The sequence below is a fragment of the Salvia hispanica genome, chromosome 1 (genome assembly GCF_029641045.1).
Source record: "Salvia hispanica isolate PSC_SH4W2 chromosome 1, Shi_PSC_v1, whole genome shotgun sequence".
NCBI lineage: Eukaryota > Viridiplantae > Streptophyta > Magnoliopsida > Lamiales > Lamiaceae > Salvia > Salvia hispanica.
The window spans coordinates 10,097,250-10,116,825 of NC_142692.1; the positions used below are offsets into that span (position 1 = coordinate 10,097,250).

The following is a 19,576-nucleotide window of genomic DNA, read 5'->3' on the forward strand; positions in this document are numbered from 1 at the left end:
TATTATTATTTTGATGTTATAAATTAATAATTAATTTATTTTTAATATCATTCAAATATATTTAAATATAATTATAGTTATAATTATATTTAATTATTATTGTTATAATACTAAAAATTTGATAGTAATTAATAAATAATTGTAGTGTAATTATATAAACTATGAATTACATAATATTATGTAATAATTATTAATTATTATTTTACATTAAATTAGTAACCAATCAATATAGATTATTATTGTTATAATACTAAAAATCGATAGTAATTAATAAATAATCGTAGTATAATTATATAAATTATGAATCACATAATATTATGTAATAATTATTATTATTTAACATTAAATTAGTAACTAATCAATATAGCCTTAATAAAAATTTAATATTGTGAATTGTATTCATAATGATATAAAAAGTTGAATATTTTTAGTTAGGTATTTCAACCTTAAAATGAGTATAAAATAATTTAATAAAAAATATTCAATTGATTTAATTACTTTAAATAATTAACTTAATTAGGTATTTTTATTTTTTATTTATATTATGAATGCAATTAGATGTATGTATATAACACTAAAACGAAAGAAGAGAAAATAAGGAAGAAGAAACATAAACTAAGGAGAAAAAAGGATAAAAGAAAGGAAGATAAAATACTAAAAAGAAAGAAGAAAAGGAAGAAAAAAAAGAAAAGAAGAAACTAAAGAAGAAAAAGAGAAATAAGAACGGAAGAAAAAATAATCACATATTTGGTATTATTTAATGGAAATTTCCAAAAATATCCTCTATGAAAAAAATCACATATTTGGTACCTAGGGTTATTTTTGTCACTGAGTACCAAAAACGATATAAAATAAAGATCAGATATCATTTATGTGCGAAAGTGAAAGATCAGACATCATTTACGTAGTTCACTCTATTTTCAATTGGCAGTTTCTTTAAAATGATTAGTCATTGGGGATGTCAATGTAGCCCGCAACCCGTGGACCGGCCCGAATAGCCCGCCAAATTTACAGGGTCTTCTAGCCCGATAAAATCACAGCCCGATTAGCCCGCACCCGATTAACCCGCAACCCGTTAGGGCCAGACCCGAAAACCCAATGGGCTGGCCCGAAAACCCGATAAAATTTCTATCGTTCTATTTGTTTGACTCTAATTTGACACTTCATTGGTTATTTTATAATATAGATTACTAAAAAAATAACTTTCAATTTTATATATTAAATATATAAATTATATATTAAAATTTTATCAATATAATAATAGATATATAAATTAGAAACTTCAAATTCACTAAAAATATATTTAAATTTTTAAAACATGCTTTGAAATTTCTTGATGTTTATGTTTTATTTTGCATAAATCTCAAATTTATCATAATTAAATATTTTACATTTCATAAATATAACTAATTTTTACCATTATTTATTGGATTGAACGCATGTTAATTTTATCGATAGCAATCCGATTAGCCCGCTGGGCTAGCCCGAAACTCGAGCTTTTAGGGTTAGGGTTGAACTTTCATAACCCGAAAAAGTCACAGTCCGATTAGCCCGCACCCGATTGACCCGCAACCCGAATAGGATTGGCCCGAAACCCGGTGGGCTGGCCCGATTGACATCCCATTGGCATGGGTGATGTAGTTTCCTAACGTGCCTCACACTGCTAGTCAAGTTAACTTGAATTTGTTATGCTTAATAATATGAGCCCTCTTTTTATGTTTTTGCGCCGCAATATTTTTTTTCTGTATCTCAGTAAATTCTCCTTTTATTTTAAACATCACATACTCTGGATACGCTTCTTCCCTAAGTTGCCTTGAAAGTTGCTGAAAGACAAATATTATAAATCCGAAAAACAAATTCATGCAGGTTTGACTCAAAACGGATAATATCACACTAATTAATGCGTAGTCGACGATTCTAACCATATACTTGCTTCTTAAAACATCTTTTGTTCAGTTCATTTCTAAGTTTATTAGCAAACACTTGTTAAAAGGTTGAGCACAAAGTATAGATCACAAACTCAAAACAATATTTTGCACATTGAAGTATTAGACTTAGTGAAATTGTCCTATTATGCAGCGAGTGACATTAGTAATTACTACATCTTGCCGATTTTCAAGAATGCAAAATTTATTTTTTAATTATTAGGATATTCATACGTGAAAGAAACAGCTATGTTGATTGGCCCTTATATAGTAGTAGTATAATGGTCAAATTAACTACATTTTGGGACCACATATTTGTTCTTCCGTTTCATCACTCCTCTCTTTCTTTCATTTGTTTTGTTTCTATAATTCTGTAAATAATTGTAATTAATTTTTACGAAAATTAAAAAATATAATATAAAAACCAAATATAGATTATACCTAGCTATTCCTCGCTATTTTTTGGATTCAACGTTTTATCCAAAGTTGATATACCAACCGCGCAACATCGATGAGTTTTAGTCAACAAAAATTATACATCTACTTTTAAATGATTTAAGTAACCGAGTGATAAAAACTCATCCACATTTGGAAAATGTATGTCAAAGTTTAAAAAATTTGAGAAAAGGGACAACTTAATCCAGGGTCGTCATATATTTTAATAAGTTGAAAATATTATCTGTAGCAGATAAAATACAACAAATATTTATTTATTTATTTATTGGTAACTAACGATGAAAAGTACCTGGAAATTAAACAGGTTGTTCTAAGTTGTTAATTTCTGATAATTGTTGGTTGTCCCAGAAAGCCTAAAGCAGTCACTCCACTTAATTATAAGTAATCTTGGAAGCGTGGATTGCAAGGCCAGTTGATAACACACCCATGAATCAAATATTCTTAAAAATTTATCCTAAAATAGTGTTCTTACAACTACCCAACTTTGCTAACTTCACTGATACTAACACAAGTTTTTTCTAGTGTCCTAAATAGTATACCATCACAAAAAATGCATGACGTCTAGTACTTTATAACATGAAATACGAAATAAATATCATTTAAAAATTAATTTTCCATAGAATTTAGAAGCGGTGAATGAATAGTCACATGTCACAAAATTGTCCATACGACAGTTACTCTCTTCACATCCTGGCCTTCTTCTTAAGTGTCCCTACACAAGTCCTTTTCTTGCAACCCTTGGAAATATGTATGGGCCAATAGGGAGTATTTAATTTTGACAACTTCATTTATTACTTTCTTCTAAGAGCTATTTAAATTATGAAAATTACTCTACATCTGATTTCTACATTTTCATGAATATAAATGCTTTATAGTCTATTTGGATAAACAGACCAGGCATATTGATAAATTATTAAAAAGGAATAGAGTGTTGATGAAAAATGGTGATGGGTTTTGCTTGATACCCAACCGAATCTTGTTTGCTCTCTCTCTCTAAAGTATACACTTTTCTTTAAGTTTAAGAAGAGATGGAGTGAATGTGGTGGAGCATGCCTTTAACGTGCAATCTCCTTGCTTTAATGCTTGTGTTTATTTCTCACTTTAGCTGGCAAATTGTGACGACAAGTGAGAACCTAAATTATACGCCCAACATTAAATATTCGAATTATAATAATATATATAGTTAACCTTCATATTTTGGAAAAGACAATTACACTTGGATGTTTATTTTTATTGCTTACTACTAGTACTATTTTGATGGGACTTTCATCGAGTATACATAATTGAGAATTGAGACTTGGAGTCAGTCCAACGATTTGGATAAGTAAGTAGTAGTACTTACTACTCTAATTTTTTGGAAAATAAAGGATTGAAACTGCGTGTGCTAAGAATCACTTGCGTGTCTAAATGACCCCCTTATTTTTCAATCCTTAATAGCTATACAAAATTAGAAGCACTCTTTTTATATATTCCTATGGCTATAACAGAAAACCATACTATTATAATGAATAGGGAGTACTAGTATTTATTTATTATGTCATTCAAAGAAAATAGCATTAATAAATTTGAGGGACCATATCGCACACTATTCCCTGCATATTGAAATAGATAATGAGCCTGCAATTTATTTCATTGTAACGTATTTTAAAGCCTCTGACTTGGACTAACCATCAATAAGCTTATTAAATGCCACTCGATTTTGATCTATATTACCACCTCAACAAAAAACCATATTTCAACATTTTAACTCAAATACATAAGTACTTAAACTGTATTCATAATAAAGATCGATTAAAAAAAAACATAAGTATGTTTAATTAGTTAAGAAAGTAGAGAAAGAGATTCATATAAACTTTAAATTGGAAACTGCAGCAAGAAAGATTGGTTGGCTTAACCTAAACAGTTGAGTATTCACGAGGGGCGGCTTTTAACACCACCATATTTCTTATTCTTTACCATAATATAAATCTAAGTTTATTTTGGGCCTCACTATTTCATTCTCACTTTATCACACTTCCACTCAATAATAGTGTGTTCGTTTCCAACTCTCTCTCTTCTTCACTTGATTTACTTAATTGAATTGGAGATGTTGGAGGAGTTGAGTGATCAGAATATGATCGCGAAGGGGAAGCGAACGAAGCGGCCAAGGCCGTCTTCGTCCACCTCCTCAAACAATTCATTGGTATCATCTCCGGCGACCTCAAGTGGGATATCGACAAGCACCGAAGAAGACGAGGACATGGCCAACTGTTTGATTCTCCTCGCACGTGGGAAGTCTCCTCCACAGGCAGCGGTGCCGGACAATAAATTCAGCAGCCGGAAATTCGCCTCAGCCGGAAAAGTAGGCATCTACGTCTATGAGTGCAAGACCTGCAACAGAACCTTCCCATCTTTCCAAGCATTGGGGGGCCACAGAGCCAGCCACAAGAAGCCCAAAACCGCCGCCGAAACTGATCAAGAAGAGGAAAGAGGAACTGATTTCAGAAAATTAACCACCATTTGTCCAGCACATAATGATCCCAACAAGCCCAAAATGCATGAGTGCTCCATCTGCGGCTCCGAATTCGGATCGGGCCAAGCCCTCGGCGGCCACATGCGGCGGCATAGGCCTAGGAATGAAGCTGCGGATGAGAAGCCCAGAAATATATTGGCATTGGATCTCAACCTCCCGGCTCCGCCGGAGGAGGAGAAACTACAGCCGCCGCCGCATGTAGTCTTCTCCGCCGCCGCGCTTGTGGATTGCCACTACTAGATAGGAGGATAATTGGGGTTGACATTTGATCATGTGAATAATTATACCAACAATATTTGTTTTTGTTTTTTTCTATTACTATAAATTTATGAGCTACATTATTCATTATTGTTTCCTGTAATAAACACATTGAGATTTGAACGAGGCCGATTAAACATTTTGGTTGTGTTCATTTTTTCAGTGATGAAGTTTAAGTTGAATTCTTTGAGTGAGTAAGTGGTTACTATTCATGGTTGCCTTTCATTCACGAAAAGTAAGTGATGTGGCCATCTTTTCATGTGTTTTTGTTTTGTTTATCTAATTCCAAGGATAGTAACAAAATGTTAATTTCAAGCAATTCAACTAGCTAGTAGTACAATATTTTATTTTATGGAATATCGTTTATTAGTAAATAATAAAATTATCAATAATATCGATATATAGTCTGATAGAGTAAAACTTGAGAGATGAATACTAGTAGTAGTAGTTATGGGTGGGAGAGTGACTGGGTTAAGGCATGAGGATAAGGAGCACCACAAGCAAAAGTGATGGATTAGGTTGCGTTTGCAACTTAGATTACAAAATGAATAAAAGGTTTTGTTTGAGTGTGTGTTTCGACTTTCCAATAAATGACGAGGAATAAATGGATATGAAAGATAGGTCTGGTAACTGCCAAACCAACCCACCTGTATTCCCATCTTTTATTCATCTTTTAATATTCACATATTCGAACCTGTTTCTCTTGACACCTCACTTTAAAGCTTATAATCTAACTAACTAAACCTATTATCCACGTCTGATGATTGTAACCAATATTATTAATTTGTATAGTTTTATTTTGAATTAATACGCTATTTTAAGAAATTGATCAATTCTGAAAAAAAAAATAGAAGAAAAAGAAGTTCGTGGATATGGACCCATTTTCATATATTAGTTTCATAATAGAATGCGATTCAATGGAATGATGAGGTGCACTTACTTAAAATTGAAAAAAAGTAAGACTTTAAATCACGGGCATTCCGGAATAACAAAATAAGATTTTTTTTTAAGCGGAGAGAGTACATATTAAGATATTGAGAATTAAAAGATGGAATATCTAGTATTTAGATCTTTGTATTATGTAATATTTGTCATTCATGGCAAAGCTTTTTTATTGATACTTTTAACTCATGACAGGTGTATGCAAACGATTCTTGTTCCAACAGCCTAAGCTATAATTTTGTAAAATGTGACTGATCAAATTTATCAAAATTAAAATGGCTAGACGTGTTATATTTTGGGAACATAGATCTAAAGTTAGAATGAAAAAAGATAAAGGAAAATTCGCTTGATATATACATAGGTAAAAGTATTTGTATCTGGGTTAGTTTCAGATCAAAAAAACAAAAAAACTCAAGGTACAACCAATTAGGTAGAGCATAACCTCATGATCAATCTATAATATAGTTCAGCCATCTTATCTTGAATTTAATCAAATGAAACAGTCATATTCTGCAATTAAATGTAATATCCAATAATTAATTGCAGCTATGTGGGAAGGGTTAAGGGACTAATTAGGTTGTCAAGTTGTTGTTGGTTGTGTGTGTTTGTTATGTGCACGTTTCGGTGATTATTTTCTAAGCCATGTGCCCACTTATAAGTAATTCGTGCCCACATGCTAGTGGGCGCTACTCTGTCTATTAATCATCTACTCCGCCCTCTAATTAATTAATACCTCTTAATTACTAAGTATAATCTTATTTGTTCTTTTAATCAAATTAAGCAATCCACTTCTTGCTAAGGATAAGATTTCGAGATTTTTTCTTGATTGTATTTCGATTTTATATGTGCTTTCTAATTAATCTATTATGCATGCTGTGGTGATGAGCTAAATTATGTCAAATTTGAGTTAGTTTCTTGTGATTTGGTGGTTGATATATTTTTCCACAGCCAAATTAAGGAAACAACTGCCAAAGGATTATAAATAAGATGTGCTGAATTTTTACTATAAAAAAAGTGTGTATAGAAGTGTACAAGAGAAAGATGGAATGTTTTTTAATGCTAGGCCTACTTCTGTACCAGTTGTCACAAACTCTAATGTGAATCTTTTAGATTGAAGACTCATGAATTTGCCCCGAACTTGTTCTTGTAAATAAACCCAGTAAATAAATAAGATAAACCAAGAAATGGAACAAGAAAAATGGATAAAAGGATAGAGGATGGATTAGTGTTATGATTTAGGTGAAGAACAAGAAAGAAATCCCAAAGGCACTTTCACATACAAACACCTAATGGCTCCACAAACTAGCAACACAAGAACTAGCAAGCATACCTTTACAATCAACCTTAGCCCGGCAAAAGATCGAATGCAACCCAAAGGAATTTGATAAGTCTTCAAAAGATGAAGAAGGTGAGCTCTCAAATATGGAGAAATTGTCTCTTACAAATATTCAAAAGCTGAGAATGAAAACCCTACAAAAGAGTATTTATACTAAACAAAAGTAATAGGGAAAATAGTCTTTAAAATCTTAAAAAATGGCATTTTCGGGCTAAACGCCCGGGCGTTTTGGGGCATTGACCGGGCGTTTTCTCTGTGGCCGGGCATTTTTGGCAGCTCTGCGCGACTTTCGTCAAACGGCCATAACTTCCTCATCCGAGCTCCGATTGAGACGTGTAAGGTACTCACGCGAAGATCTCTTAAGATAATGGTGGTCTTAGAACAGCATTTGGACATCATTGTGATAGGCAAATTCTGGTTTGAGTCAGACCTCCGAATCAAGCTCGGCTCCTTGTCATATCTCCACCTTCTTTTCGGACCCCAATCAACCCATGGCCCTCGATGTTGTTGCATCCTATGATTGTGAATACTCGGATTCACATCATCCTCTCCTTCTTTATGAAAGGATTTGTCCTCAAATCCGGTTCTTCGATTATTCTCTAGGACACCCGGATTCACGTCAAACTCCCTGTTAGACAAAATTAGTGGATTGTATTAAGCTAATCTTTGTTTTCCCAAATAAATTAACCAAATGAATTGTAGGTATTTGTTGTGTGTGTATGAGAGAGTAGTGTAGTGTAGTGTGGCGTAGTCTAGTAACTATGCAGAGGTTCTTAGAGTCAGTGGTATTCATAAGTCATAACAGCGGAGCACTATAATCACTTCACAGTTACGTTGCACTACGAATCCTCTTAGACATACTCCATAAAAGTTATCTGTGTACACACAGCCACAATAGTGGAGCACTTCACACTTCAGTTCATTTTTTACTTTTTGGTATATGGAGTCAAACTTTCATTAATTTTTTTAATTCAAAATTATATATTGTAAGTATTTAATTTGATGCACAATTAAAAAATACGACTTTTAGTAAAAAAAATTGATAATTAATCAGTCAAATTCATCTTATAAAATTTTTATAAATGATAATAATCAATCAAATTCATAATTTTCTGAAAGTGGAATACAAATGCACAGAATCACGAAAGAAAAAGCAATTGTCTTTAAAATATTCGTAAAAGCAAGTCTTAATTCGCCATAAGAAGTCTTGAAAATTTAAGGCATATTTCCAACTACTAATATATTTGTAAGGCATTTTTAAAATTCTGCCCGTTAGAAGTCTTATAAAGTCTTAATCATGAGAATGAAAAATAACTCCATTACCTCATACTCTATTTTCAACTCCTGGAATACTCCATAAGAAGTGTTTTCTTTTTTAAAATGTAAAGCATCTCATATATTTTGGTCCTACATATATATAAATTACTATATTCTATCCCACATAAAAAAAATGCATGAAGAAATTGTGGTAGGAGTGATAATTAAATTACCAAAAAAACTACATTTTGATTCTCTTTATAACAAAATTTGATTTTTGAGTCTTTTTAAAACAAGAAGTCGAGTTTATAGAAAAGTGTTCACTTCCCATTTATGTCCCTTTTACAAAATCACTCACCATTAATGTCTTTTCGGAAGGCTCGTAGATATATTGTGGCTAGAAACCACTCAATCTCAATATAAAATTCCAACAATTAGAGTGATGCAATCAAAGATTTAAAAGCATGTCTAAGAGAAAAGCAATAACTAGCATAGCAAACCAACTTAAGTATTGAAAGAACGGTTTTAGGCTAAAGGGAACATACACCAAAATATAACAACAATACTCGAAATTTTCAGAATGGAAGATCAACTTAGAGGTTTTTTTTCATATATATCTCATGCCCCAAATGGGATGATATTTAATACTCCCTTCATTCCATAAAAACAAAAACTCTTGAAAAAACACGAGTTTTAACGCACAATTATTAAAGTAAGAGCGAGGTGGAAAGAAAGTATGTTTAGAGAAAATGAATCTCACTTCATTAAAGGAAAAGAAATTTCCTAAATAGAAAGTTTTTATTTTTAGAGGATGGACCAACAAGGAAAGAGTTCCTATTTTTAAAAAAGTTCTAATGAAAATGCAAAACTCAACAATATAAAATATTTTCCCCTTCCCTGAAAATTTGTCCCATTTTTCCATTTCCGTCTGTCCCCCAAAATTTGTCTCATTTCACTTTTACTATTTTTAGCAGTGGACTAACTCATTCCTATTCACATTTTATTATAAAACTAATATATAAAAATAGGACTCACAATCCACTAACTTTTTCAACTCACTTCCATTATATTTCTTAAAACTCGTGCCCGATCAAACCGGGACAAATTTTCATAGACCCTTATTATAGTTAATATATAAAATACAACCTTATTATAGTTAATCTTCATATAACTATAATGCAATCTGCAGAAATCCATCTACGACTTTCACAAATATGTATTGCATTGAAGTGATTACAATGCTGCATGTTACATGTCTGTCACGTGGCAGCATAAGGTTGGAAGGATATTGTAACTCTAATCAAGGATGCACAAGTCTATATTTATATTTTGATGCTGTAAGAATATTCTTATAAAATGCTGCTTGATAAACTTTCATAAAAAGTGTTGGGAGCCTGCTAAAGAAGGAATTAAGACAGAATGGTGATAATTAGAAGAAAAAAAAAAGACTTGTAGTAGAACAAAAATAGATGGAAATTACACAGGAGATGATTCTACTCCAACCACATAATCCTGTAATAAACAATTGAGCTACAGCCTACCTAGGTGTAAGTATACCTATATGTACTTTGGCATTTTCACATTCTATAAGATGAACAAAACCATCCAAATAATTTTAAAATGGCCTACGCTGGGGAAAAACCATCTCTTCAAAAATCTTGCTACATACACTCCAGTTGATACTTCAAGACTTTGACATTGACTTGTGCAGAACCGAAGTTCCCTCGAAGATCATCAACTGGTAACTCTTCTTGTATTCATCTAACTGTGAGGCAAGAGAGAAGATACACCCAATGTAGAAAGTAAGCCTTTCTTCAATGTTGTTGGCCTTGAACATATGCAATGATGTGTAGTAGTATAATTAAGATAAGTAATTAACTAACCTTTTCCTGGTCAAGTTTTTCAAACCCAAATCTGGTTTTCCACAGTGATTCTGCTTCATCTGCTGCAGGAAGCACCAGATCCTTGATATTGAGTGACAGCAAAAGATGCTCAATACAGGCAAAGAGCGCCTGAAAGTATCCCTGTAGATGGATATTATAAATCGTCTTACGATTGAGAAAGCAAAAGGATGATATTGTTCGACTCCATTAAATGACCCACCTTTCCTTGACAATCACTCCTTGTTGCAACTAAAGGAAGCTCTGCAACTTCCTCCCCAAAAACCCGCACTATGGCAGCTGATACTACTGCAGAGCTGTAGAAATGATGGTTCATTTCAAAAGGAAACATATAATTAAGGAGATAAAAAGCATATGGAAAGTTATAATATTTCTTACCCGACTGTCAATATAGCACAATACATGCCATAAAATTCTTGGTCTTTGAATTTCCTCCTGCAAATAATCAGCAATAATTGAAGCTATGTCCAATCAATAAAAAGTCTTAGCATAAATAAGCCATGTGAGAAGTATGAGACTCATTTACCCATAAACCATTGTTGGAATAAGGTCGAGGCGGCTGGTGCTGGCATCAGCTATAGGATCAAATCGGTCCTGAAGAAATTTTGGTCACAGTGATCAACAACACTCAGGTAATTTACTTAGGCTCAGAACAATGCCACCAGAAGAAAGCAACATTACAACATATGTAGCATTTTTTTATATGCACATGTGATAAAATTGCAGTTAAGCCTGTCCCCCAACATTTATAGACGCCCAAGGATATTGTTAATACGAGCATCTATCATCATGTCGGCGGTGACATGGCAAATAAATAGAAAAAAATTATTGAATGCATGCATTTCAAACATAGGAAAAAACAACAATTTCCAGGATCGTCAAATTGTAACGTCAATAAAGGCCAAAGGGAGTAGCAATCATATGCAGGGAAGAAAAATCTACCACATGGTGTCAACAATTCTAAGAAATCAAGTCATAAAATTAGTAAAGATGGAGGTCTTATTAACAGGGAATGGCATATCGAATCGTGAGGTACATAAATACTGTAAACAATACAAAGATCGAAGCAATAGCAAATGACTTAGGTACTCACATGAAATATAGTGACAGCACCAGAAAGCCAAACCCTGGTGTCCTCTGAAGATACTTTTCCTCTGAGTAGCCTCCATCTCACATCTAGCTTAGGATTCTCCTCTGAACCTTGTCCATCGCCTTTCTTCTCCAGGACATTAAGGACAGCTTCTGGAAGCATTTGGTCACCATCACCAATCATCTTGTGAAGTATAGAATGGATACTGCTGCACTCTTTGCTGCAGAACCATTCAGTTTCTGGAAGTGCCTGCAGTTTTGATTGCAATCCTTAGTCCTAATTAAGCCACATGGTGCGTTAGGATTTTTGGGAACTTCGAAAGAAAGGTAATCACTGTGCAAACCTTCAAATCCTCGATCTCTAGCTCCCTTAGACATTTGACATGATATTCTCTCTCACACTACAAAAACCATAAACATAGTTAATCATGCTCCCATTAACAAAACAGCAAGCATTTTGACATGACTTCCAATTCCAAACCTTTCTCAATATATAAGAGCAAAGGCTAATACCTGATCACAGATCATAACTGTATGGTCATTAAAACCTGACTTGCTGAACTCATCTACTCTGCAAGAACCACATAAATGAAAAACAGAAAAAATGAGAAAAGATAACCAAAATAGAGGTCTTTGGATAGAATGGATGCCATAATAATCGTTATGAATCATGTGATCACTAGATTAATATTCTACACATAAACATGTTTTTCAGCTTTATAAAAGCATTTCACTTTTTTGGGATTCCAGGCACATTTATCTCATTAAGAAAACACTCAAAGGTTTGATGTGGATGCCAAATATAAGCAGTACAGGAAAAGAAAAGTGAAAGCAGAAATATAAATGCCAAAGATAAACAACCTGCAAATAACACATCCACCCCCAATATATTTTTCAACATTTGCAACAATACGAATGCACCTCCGGGTGATGTCCTCTAGTGGATCTACACCAGGGACTCTACCAGCTGCGATTGCATTAGCATCATTCTCTGCAAACTTTTCCTTTTCAAACATATTCTGGCAGTAGTTGCAGTACCATATTCCCTGAGGAATATTCAAGAGATCAACACATTCTGCAGTAAACCAAGAGACCAAAATAGATATGTAAGAAGCAGGAGGAAGGAATTGAACAATGAAGGATTGCGGGTTTAGTAGCAGGCAGCAAGTTATGAACATAATCATTTAGGCATTAACTTCAGCAGAAAAACCAATCATCTAAAAATCAGGTGGAAATGAGATAGAGAAGAAAAGATGAGCAAATACAAAGACTCTCGTGATTACCGTATTTTAGTTTTTAATATAGTAGGACAAATCAACATATCATAACAGACTGAACTTCAAAGCACTGCAGTTTCAATATGATTATATACTATATTATACAATCACCGTCATCACGTGAAACTAACCCGAGCAGAATATACTATACAGTTGTCTAACTTGTTGAAATATCCTCACCAATGTGGAAAGCTCGTGGGCAATTTTCACAGCATAACAGATCTCCTCCATCCTCACAAATAGAACAAAGATCATCATTTTCTTCAGTAGATGATTTACGACTTCTGGAAAGTTCAAGGGATAGCTGATGCAGAGAAACTCCATTGGAAGTGTATATACTCATGTACCTGCAAGCCAAGCAACCCTGAGTTAACAAAAATTACCAGAAATTAAGTTTTTAAAATTTTTTACTTGTCCCCCAGGCACCCGACTCGTCCTCTTGTTGTCTCAGATACGACTACTAGGCCTCAAAAAATGTGATATACTCCCTCTGTCCAAAGTTAATCGATTTGTATCCCTTTTGCCGAAATTCAACACTTATAATCTTACTTATTCTCTCTTTCACTTATCTACTTTATTGTCTCTCCTACTTTTTTTTCTCTCCACTTAACTCACTAAACATTACTTTCTTAAATCATGTGCCAAAAAGAAACACCGCAATCAACTTGAAATGAAGAGAGTTATTAAACGGCTTATACAACAGCTTCAGTCTACAGATCAGGAAGTATTGAATGCTACGGAATACGGATGACCAAGTGCTATTAGCAATAATGTTTCCCCATAAAATTATGAAACAAGAGGAAAAGTAATACTCACGGCTTCCGACGTGAAGCAAAACCAGCATGAGCCTCGAACTGGGAGGGGCTCACCTTTTCATAAAGAGCAAGGCAGCATCATTAAAGGTGAGTGACTAGAGGTAACAAGAACTGAGTTTCAACTTTCAAATAAAAGAGAAACATACCACTTTCTTGCAACAGAAACAGAAGATTGAACCATCTTTCTTGTAACCCTCAAGCCTTATCTGCTCAGGAGGAGTAATTGACGAGAATGTGAAAAATCATTTAAAAAGAAAATCATTAAATCATTTCCAGAAAGCTAGAACTACCTTACTGTCCATGAACATTCTGGAAACAATATACTCCCTCTGTCCATAAAAATATGTGCACTTTCCATTTTCGTCCGTCTCATAAAAATATGGGCATTTCCATTTATGGAACGTTATTCTAATATATTACCCATATACATCAAGTTATCTACAACTTATACCACCATTATAACACTAATAACAATATGGGTTCCACTCTCCACTAACACTACTTTAACTACGGTTCTCTTACTCTGACTTACTTTACCAATTTTGTCTTAATTCCCGTGCCATATCATATGACACATATTTTTATGGGACAGAGGGAGTATAAAGAATAGGGGTCTATGAAGAGTGTTAATGGTGGTACCCATTCACCTTTCCATGCATAACATACGACAAAGCAGTGCCATCAGGGAGCAGATCTTCTGCTAAAACAGACTTATGCATCCTCAGATCCCTGCAGAGAGGAAACACTAGAATTAACATTGTAATAGAGATAGCTATATACCAAACGCATGCATAATTTGAAGATGGCCAGCAGTTGTGACTGAATCCAAAGAATATGCATAGTAGTACTACAGAATCAAATGGAACTTACTTCCGTGTCAGCTTCCCCTGACTCTTAGCTTGAGGTTGGCTATGTGGAGAAGCTTGAACACTATCTAGAACTTCAGGAAGACAAATAGAAGACACAGGAGCTGGTGAAACAGCTAAAGGAGACCTAAATTATCATCAGAAAAGACCATATCAATACACACTGACAACAAGATAAAATAACTAGCTAATAGGGTATGTTGATTGTGAAGATATACCACCGTCATGAGCTAAAAGGAGAAGTAATTAACACTCAAGCCTATCTGCCTACAATGACACATTTTGCACAGACCAACTCTATGCTCATCTTGGAAGCCTAAACTTACATGTCTTTTTATCACACCATCAACTATTTAAATTATAGGTAAGCATAATTGCATTATTTTCCACAAGACAACATAAGTGTTTGGGTATGTTAACATCATATACAGCACCGATCTGAGCAAAACACTATCAATGTTTTATATCTAAGAAAATATTATCTTCACGATAGAGATAAACCAAATTTCTGCAGTGTCCTTTTCCCTATATCACCTGCTACTTTGTTTCACGTCCTTGCATTCTGCATTCAATATCCAGGTTCTATGGAAAAAGTAAATAATGTATCCTAACAATCTAAATTTATTCTCTAAATTTAAATGATGTCCTTGCGTTCTCATAAAATGTTAAGGATACCATGCTAACATTCATTCTACAAAAAGAATGCCAAACAAAATGTTGTTCCAGTTTAGTTCTCAACCTAGCTACATATGGAACTACCTGAGGGTGACATCACTGATCTGAGCTTGACTGGGGACAGACTCCTTTGGTAGCACACAGGAGTCACAAAGAAGCATTGCTCGGCCAGCACCAGTTTCAGGAATCAACCCTGAAAGCATAAAAAGCTGGTGAAGGAAAAAGAAAAGAGGGAGAGAAAAATCAAAAAATAAACAATTTTAAATATCCTTTTTAAGCACATAAGCAACCTATGAAATATCAAAAAATAATGAACACGGACATCACCTCTGCAATTGAGACAGAAGGCGGTTGTATAATTTGACCGGCCAATTGCATTATGGATGACACCTTCCAGCGGATCTGAAGGATTAGCCTTGCATGCTTTAAGCACATCTCTAAGACTTTTTCCATTCTCCAAATATATATACTCTGGTGGACGCTTATTGCTACTATGTGCATGGAATTCAAATTGATTAGGGGTAACAACCTACACCAACAACTAGTAGTTAGTGAAAAGAATCATTCAGATCAACACAAGTCAATGATCAACAAAATTTACCTTTTTCCCCTCACATTCATCACATGAACATAATATCCCACTCCCCTTAATAACTCCCTGAAGTTCAGATTCAGGCCTCCTCCTCCCCTGGAAATTTCAAAGAAAAGATGTCATCAACCGTATAAAAAGTTAACATGGAAAAATCTAATTGTCAAATATGACTACCTTTGATCCATTTATATAGCGGACATGAAGACCCTCGAGCAATCCTGTCTCAAGAAGGTCCTTTAATTTAATCGGGGCCCTTTTAAACCCAATCTTTTTTGACATTTTCATTTCAAGCTTTGACGGACTTGTAGTCATACTCTCCACAGATCCAGCCACCGATCCTAACTCTATCGCCCCATCCTGCATCTTCAAAGCTGAGCGTGTAAATCTCCTAGGTGGCTTTGCCAAAGACAAGCTTGTACGCTCTGCAGTACTCTCATATCCCAAATCAGAGACACTGCTTAGTTGTATATCATCTTTATGAAGAGAAACTCTATCACAACCTCCAACCTGATCCACAGGTGAATCTGTGCACAAAGGCTGGATAATGCATTCCCTTGAATCAGCGGCCACTTTCTCGTCTGCTTCATTGCCCACTATAGCAACTAAGCCAACCACTAAATTTCTTGCGCCCACTTTCTGCCTTGCTTCATCGCTCACCACAGCAACTGATTCAGCCTCTAAATTTCTTGCACCCACTTTCTGTTCTGCCTCATCGCTCACTACAGCAACTGAGTCGGCCTCTAAATTTCTTGGGCCGACTTTCTCTTCTGCTCCATTGACCACTACAGCAACTGACTCAACATCTAAATTTATTGCACCTACTTTTTCTTCTGTTTCATCGCCAATTGCATTGACTAAGTCAGCATCTAAATTTCTTGAACAGTTGCCCATATCAGATTCAATGTCAACTACAACTTGACTATCCAAAACATTAGTTGGCTCCAACTTGACTACATCATCTGTTTCTGGTTTCTCTTCTTCAATCTTTTTCGATTTCTTAGAAGCATACACCTTCATTTTCTTATTAATCTTATTACCACTTACCACATAGTTTCTGCTGGAACTACCGCCTCCCTGGGACCTGGTTACTCTCCTGCCTGCTGGAAGCCCCCCCATTTCAGACTGAGCCTTCATCAGGTAGGCAAACTCCCTCTTCATCCCAGCACGAATAGATGATACCACTATGTCACTGGTATCCATATTCTTCTACATTGAAATGCAAAAGTAACAGAAAGTATAGTCAATTGAGGGTACTTCCTACCAACAAGCTAAGACTGGCAGAATCATAAATCATAAATATAAATAATGTGAGAACAGTACAAGACTTTCTTGATTCTGAACTAGCATGTTAACCTAGTATTTCATAATAAAAGAAACATTATGTGCTCATAGTTGTGTATGTTGACATTATGTAATGACTAATGAACCACAAAAATCAACAAATACAGACACAAGAACTAAAAGGTTGCAATAAAGAATCACGTTTACTTGTTGGTACATCTCACTCTTCCATCACAGGATTGGCTGAGAGTGTCTTCAAAAAAACTTGCTTTTACTAAGAGTTCCGGTTAAGGAAAAATAAAAATGTGGGGCCTCAAACTGAATCTAATCAGGCATAGACTATACTCCAGAAAGATTCAAGATGACAACTTCCTTGCCTGTGCTGTCTTAACATAAATTACATGAACAAGTTGCACAAAACAAATTTCATGCTACCTTGCAACATGGTATTAGACATAAGTGAAACAGTTTCTAATTTTCCAATGATAACTACTCCTTTCTATCAAATACTATGTAATAAGGTCAAAAGACCAGCCTAGTAGTACTTAGTTCAACTGTAACTGTAGCACAGTGGCTATAGACTATAGAGCATGCTACGGCTCTACCATAATCTTTCAGGTCCATCAAAGGTTCTCATTGTGTTAGGTTTCATTTTCAGAACTCATTCTTCAGCACAAGCCGCAGAATGAAGATGAATACCATATATGTGGTACGATACAAGGATATATTGTTCTCACTTCACCAAGATATTGATTAATATTAAGAACTCCTATTAACCTCAGTAAAAAACAATAAGGACATCAGAATCCTAATCAAGCTACCCAGCATATTTTCAACATCGATATATTGCTAAGATCAACATAACCTTCCTAGAGTTACTGAAAAGTGAAAATTAAAAAATGCATGAAGATCTACTCAAAAGAAGACAATCAGAACACCAGCAATAAATAGAACAAAACCCAACTATTAAACACACAGATACAAATAACAATATTAGAATCTCTAAAAATGCAAAATTGAGGTGATGAGAATGCATGAAATATTGAAATTTAGAGAGAGGTGTCAGAAATTCAAAACCTAGTTCTTTGCTATAACAGATTTCAGTGATATCCTCTGGTTTGCAGTCAAAATTCCCAGATACCCACCAGTTAGTACATGCTGAATAGTTGGACCTTGAGGCCAAGGGGCTCTGTTTCACCTGTTAGCAGTAACACCGTCTAAATAATTATCCTAGCAGATATTCGGGAATTTAAATTGTTAGCGGAAGTCACAGTGTAGAACTTGCAGATAATGATTGAATTGAACAGAAATTTCCACAATTTGCAGCATTGAGTAGGGTTCTCAAATTGAGCTAGTGGGGCAGGCCAGCCTGCCGACCGCCATAACGAACTATCTGACTGGAGCAAGCTAGCTTGCCATTTTAACAGGTAACTACAGCCTCAACCTAACCTAGCTTAACGCAGCTTGGGCGTAGGTTAAGAGGGCAGCCTAAAAAAATCCCATTTACTTATTTTGTTGTGCTCTAATCCTAGACGAGTACTCGGCGATTTTAGGTTAAAGGTTCTTAGGCTTACAGAACGATAGCCACATTGAGAATAGTAGACTATAAATAAAAGATATACTTCATACATGCTTACAGCAGCAATTGATAAACAAGTACCTGCAGAGCAAATTCTATAACAGATTACTATAGGCACCCTTATGAATTGAAACCAGTGCAGTAGGAAGCATCTCGAATTTTTCGGACGTGTCTTAGAAACTCACTGTTCCTAGCAATGAACGTAACTGTTTGCAATTCAAACAAGTTTTGAATCAATTGGAATTTTTTCTGTTGATTTATTTGATTTGGGGCTCTATTCTTTGAAGTTAACTCTTCCAAAATACTAATTTGTATTCAGATCGAGATTGAAACATATAGACCTACCTGAAAATTGACAAATTACTTCAAACAATTAGTGGGGGCGGAACGATGAGGTCTGGGTAGGACTGTCGCAGTGAAGAAAGGAAAAGGTCCGGCGACAGTGGCGGCGACGCGGTGGGGATGCGAGCGGGGAAGGGCCGAAGGCCAAAGGGGGAAGGGTTTCTGCCTTTCTGCAGCGATTTGCATTCTCATTACTCAATTCCCATTTAATTTTATTATTGGAGTAGGAGTATTAGTTTTGGATGTAAAAAATCTAAGAAATTATAAATAAGAAAATAAAGATTAAAGCATACTAAAATCTAAAAACGGGCAACGGCCGTCTAAGTTCTCATTTTCGATCAAAAATTTGATTCGACACAGATGGGTAACAATGGTAGGCAATCTAGTTGTGTTCTAAATTTGCTTTTTTTCTTATTATTCAGATACTCCATTTTAGGAATCTACTAATAAAGTTATCATATTGGAAGTGCAAA

The 19,576-nt window shown here is 34.8% G+C and overlaps 2 protein-coding genes across 12 annotated transcripts; one reads left to right on the forward strand and one right to left on the reverse strand.

Moving 5' to 3' along the window:
- The first annotated feature begins 4,341 nt into the window (after positions 1–4,341).
- On the forward strand, positions 4,342–5,410 carry LOC125221297 (zinc finger protein ZAT5-like). The gene has a single exon (XM_048123419.2). It carries the CDS (start codon positions 4,468–4,470, stop codon positions 5,131–5,133), a length of 666 nt encoding a protein of 221 aa, XP_047979376.2. The 5' UTR covers positions 4,342–4,467; the 3' UTR covers positions 5,134–5,410.
- Positions 5,411–10,115: 4,705 nt separating this feature from the next.
- LOC125222030 (uncharacterized) lies at positions 10,116–19,344 on the reverse strand. Of its 11 annotated transcripts, none has more exons than XM_089062492.1 (21): positions 19,107–19,338; positions 18,843–18,967; positions 18,328–18,380; positions 16,076–17,107; positions 15,911–15,997; positions 15,637–15,838; positions 15,394–15,502; positions 14,639–14,761; positions 14,416–14,497; positions 13,915–13,974; positions 13,770–13,822; positions 13,134–13,300; positions 12,538–12,751; positions 12,190–12,247; positions 12,021–12,077; positions 11,681–11,926; positions 11,114–11,181; positions 10,966–11,022; positions 10,790–10,883; positions 10,570–10,710; positions 10,116–10,451 (listed from the first exon to the last, which is right to left on the reverse strand). In XM_089062492.1, the coding sequence occupies exons 4-21, from the start codon at positions 17,099–17,101 to the stop codon at positions 10,371–10,373; spliced, it is 2,925 nt and encodes a 974-aa protein (XP_088918618.1). In that variant the 5' UTR covers positions 17,102–17,107; positions 18,328–18,380; positions 18,843–18,967; positions 19,107–19,338; the 3' UTR covers positions 10,116–10,370. The 11 variants fall into 11 exon arrangements, with proteins under 11 accessions (XP_088918618.1, XP_047980377.1, XP_047980380.1 ...); XM_048124420.2 differs by having other exon boundaries at positions 18,260–18,380; positions 19,107–19,337; XM_048124423.2 differs by lacking the exon at positions 18,843–18,967.
- Positions 19,345–19,576: the final 232 nt, after the last annotated feature.

Excerpts from the sequence above, each read along its gene's own strand:
- LOC125221297 (XM_048123419.2), top strand. The coding sequence starts at position 4,468 with ATGTTGGAGGAGTTGAGTGATCAGAATATGATCGCGAAGGGGAAGCGA.
- LOC125222030 (XM_089062495.1), bottom strand. The coding sequence starts at position 17,101 with ATGGATACCAGTGACATAGTGGTATCATCTATTCGTGCTGGGATGAAG. Across the intron at positions 15,839-15,910 it reads ATGAATGTGAGGGGAAAAAG|GTTGTTACCCCTAATCAATT; the intron begins GTAAATTTTGTT and ends TTGTTGGTGTAG. Across the intron at positions 10,452-10,569 it reads AAAAACTTGACCAGGAAAAG|TTAGATGAATACAAGAAGAG; the intron begins GTTAGTTAATTA and ends CTTGCCTCACAG.